This window comes from Tupaia chinensis, unplaced genomic scaffold (assembly GCF_000334495.1).
Source record: "Tupaia chinensis unplaced genomic scaffold, TupChi_1.0 Scaffold148210_1, whole genome shotgun sequence".
Lineage (NCBI taxonomy): Eukaryota > Metazoa > Chordata > Mammalia > Scandentia > Tupaiidae > Tupaia > Tupaia belangeri.
Window position 1 is genome coordinate 1504308 of NW_006208060.1, and position 2561 is coordinate 1506868.

General features: G+C 60.0%; 1 protein-coding gene across 1 annotated transcript in view; it reads right to left on the reverse strand.

Annotated features, from left to right (window-relative positions):
* Positions 1-1226: 1226 nt before the first annotated feature.
* LOC102474268 (long-chain-fatty-acid--CoA ligase ACSBG2-like) overlaps positions 1227-2561 on the reverse strand; it is a 21266-nt gene continuing 19931 nt past the window's right edge. The window contains exon 12 of the mRNA XM_006170290.3: positions 1227-1522. Within this exon, the coding sequence (XP_006170352.2) occupies positions 1443-1522 (80 nt within the window). The 3' untranslated portion in view covers positions 1227-1442. The remainder of the gene's footprint in view (positions 1523-2561) is intronic.

The window sequence follows — 2561 nt, forward strand, 5'->3', positions numbered from 1 at the left end:
CACCCACCCGCTCGCCCCTCTGCCTGCCCGCCCTCCCGCCTGGCACTGACTGAAACTCCGGAGAAAGCTCTCGCTGCCCCCCTGGAGGAGCTGTGTCCCCTGCCTCAGTCCCACCCAGAGAAGCAGGCGTGCAGTCCCACTCCCACACAGCACTCCCTGGCCACCCCGCCTGACCGAGACCGCAGCACCGGTGGGCCACTGCAGGGAACGGCCCGCCCCCAGCCGGTGCCTGAGCTAAAGTAGGTGGAGGGGCAGGCGCTGCACCCCACATGGCCCTGAGCGGTTAGAGCCCTGGACCTGGTGGCCGTCTCAGAAACCCCACTGGGTGTGTGTGCTGGGCGTGTGTGCGTGCGTGCCCAGCACCCAGAGAGGAGAGGAGGGACTGTGGTGTGGCCGTCCCTGCTGAGAAGTGCCTTCTCACTTTCCTTCTCCCTCCCCCATCTTCTCTTTCTGGTGAGCGCATGCACCCTAATTGGCAAACGCTAAAAAGGGGGATCCAGCGGATGGTGTAATGGTTACGGCGCTGGACTTCCATGTAGTCAACCACGGTTTGTGTCCCGGACCCAGCGTTTTAAAAACTCATGCTGGAGGGACCAGCAGTTAGCATAATGGCTATGTCGCTGGACTCCCACGTAGTCAACTGCGGTTTGAGTCCCGGACCCGGTGGCTTAAACTCACGCCTGGCGCGTGTGCGTGCATGCCCAAGATCCCGAGAGGAGAATGGAGGAGAAGGGATTGCGGCGTGGCCATTGCCCCTGGGGGGGTGATTTCTCGCTTTCTGTCTCTCTGTCTCTCTCTGTCTCTCTGGTGAGCGCACGCGCCCTATAGCAGAAAAAAAAAAAAAAAAAAAAAACTCGTGCTGGGCATGCGTGCCCCAAATCCCAAGAGGATAATGGAGGAGAAGCTGCGGCGAGGCCGTCCCCCGGGGGTGAGTTCTCATTTTGTCTTTGTCTTTTTGTCTCTTCAGCCACCACGTGCACACGATAGCAAAAATCTTGCTTCCAAAATAAAAAGTGACAATGACAATGACATGGAGAGAAGAAGGCTCAGAGGCCCTGTGGTCCCCGGGAAAGGACCGTGTGGGGACAGCGTGGGGCACTGCTGTGAGTGAACAGCACCCCGAAGTCTCCACCTGCAGGATGCCAGGAGCACTGCTTCCCACTTGTGACAACCACAGATGTCCCCAGACGCCACCAAGTGAGAATTTTGCTGAGGGCAAAAATCAACCCCAGGGGCCAGCAAGTCCTTTGGAAAAGCAGTTTTTATTACAGTACCTGCGAGCGTGTGCCCGGGGAGGGGCACGCGGGTTCAATCCAGGGTGGGCGCGGTCTCCCTCCCTCCGAGAACGGGCTCGAGGGTGCCATAGAGGGTCCGTGTGGGGTAAGGGTGCGTCGCAGCTCCTCCTGCGGAGCGTGGGGCCCAGATGCCTTCCCCGAGGGCCGTTAGTCGTCCTTGTAGAAGCTCTCGATCTCCTCTTGGTATATCTTGGTCACGGCCGCCCGCCTCAGTTTCATGGTTGCCCCTGTCACACAAGGGAGTCCAGGGCAAGGCTTTGCCAGCCAGTTCTCCTGGAAGTCCCCAAGTATCTCCAGACAGGACGAGGCCCTGGAGGGCCACGTCTCTTATGGACACGGGGTGGCAGGAGGCCCTGGATGGGAGCCAGCCAGTGGGGCCGGGGCTGTGTGTCTGTCCCAGCGTGCCCTGAGGGTCTGCACACCACTCGGGCCTGCGGTAGGCTTCAGCCGTCTCCATAGACTCAGAAGCGATGGTTAAAACCCTCACCCCGGGGCCAGGAGTGGGGGTTAGTGGCTGGACCACAGGGCCTGCTTTACGGTTTGAGGCCCGGCCCTGGCGGCTGAAGAGTCACACTGGGTGTGTGCGTGTACATGCCCACACATCCCAAAAGGGAAGGAGAAGGGTTTGGGGCGTGGCTGCCCTCCCTGGGGGTGATTTCTCCCCCTCTCTGGTGAGTGCAGGTGCTCTATAGCAAAAACTTAAAAAAATTTAAAACTAAAGAGGCCAGCAGATGGCGTACTGGTGACGTCCCTGGACTCCCACACGGCTGACCATGGTTCAAGTCCCAGACCCGGTGGCTTAAGACACATTGGGTGAGTGTGCGTGCCCAAGGCCCCTAGAGAAGAATGGAGGAGCAGGGATTGCAGCGTGGCCGTCCCCCTGGGGGTCAGTTCCTCACTCCCCTCTCCCCAATTCTCTCCCCGGTGAGTGTATGCGCTCTATAGCAAAAACTAAAAGAAAAGAATTAGAAGTAAAGAGCCAGAGGTCTGGAGCATCTTGACAAGGATACCAGGAATGCTGGTCTGCGGGCCAGGGTCCAGCACGATCAGACGGGGACAGGGCCCTCCTCCCACAAAACTAGGGGTCGGGCCTGGGCGTGGGCCCCTGGGGTGCAGGGGGAGGTCCTGGGAAGGGAGTGGAGGGTCTCACATCAGGCCTCTCCACAGTCAGGGCTGACATGTGCTCGCTGCTCAAACCGTTGGGCTGAGGCCACGTGGCCACCGCCCGTCCCCACGTGGAGCCCGAAGCCATGAGGACCTGATCGA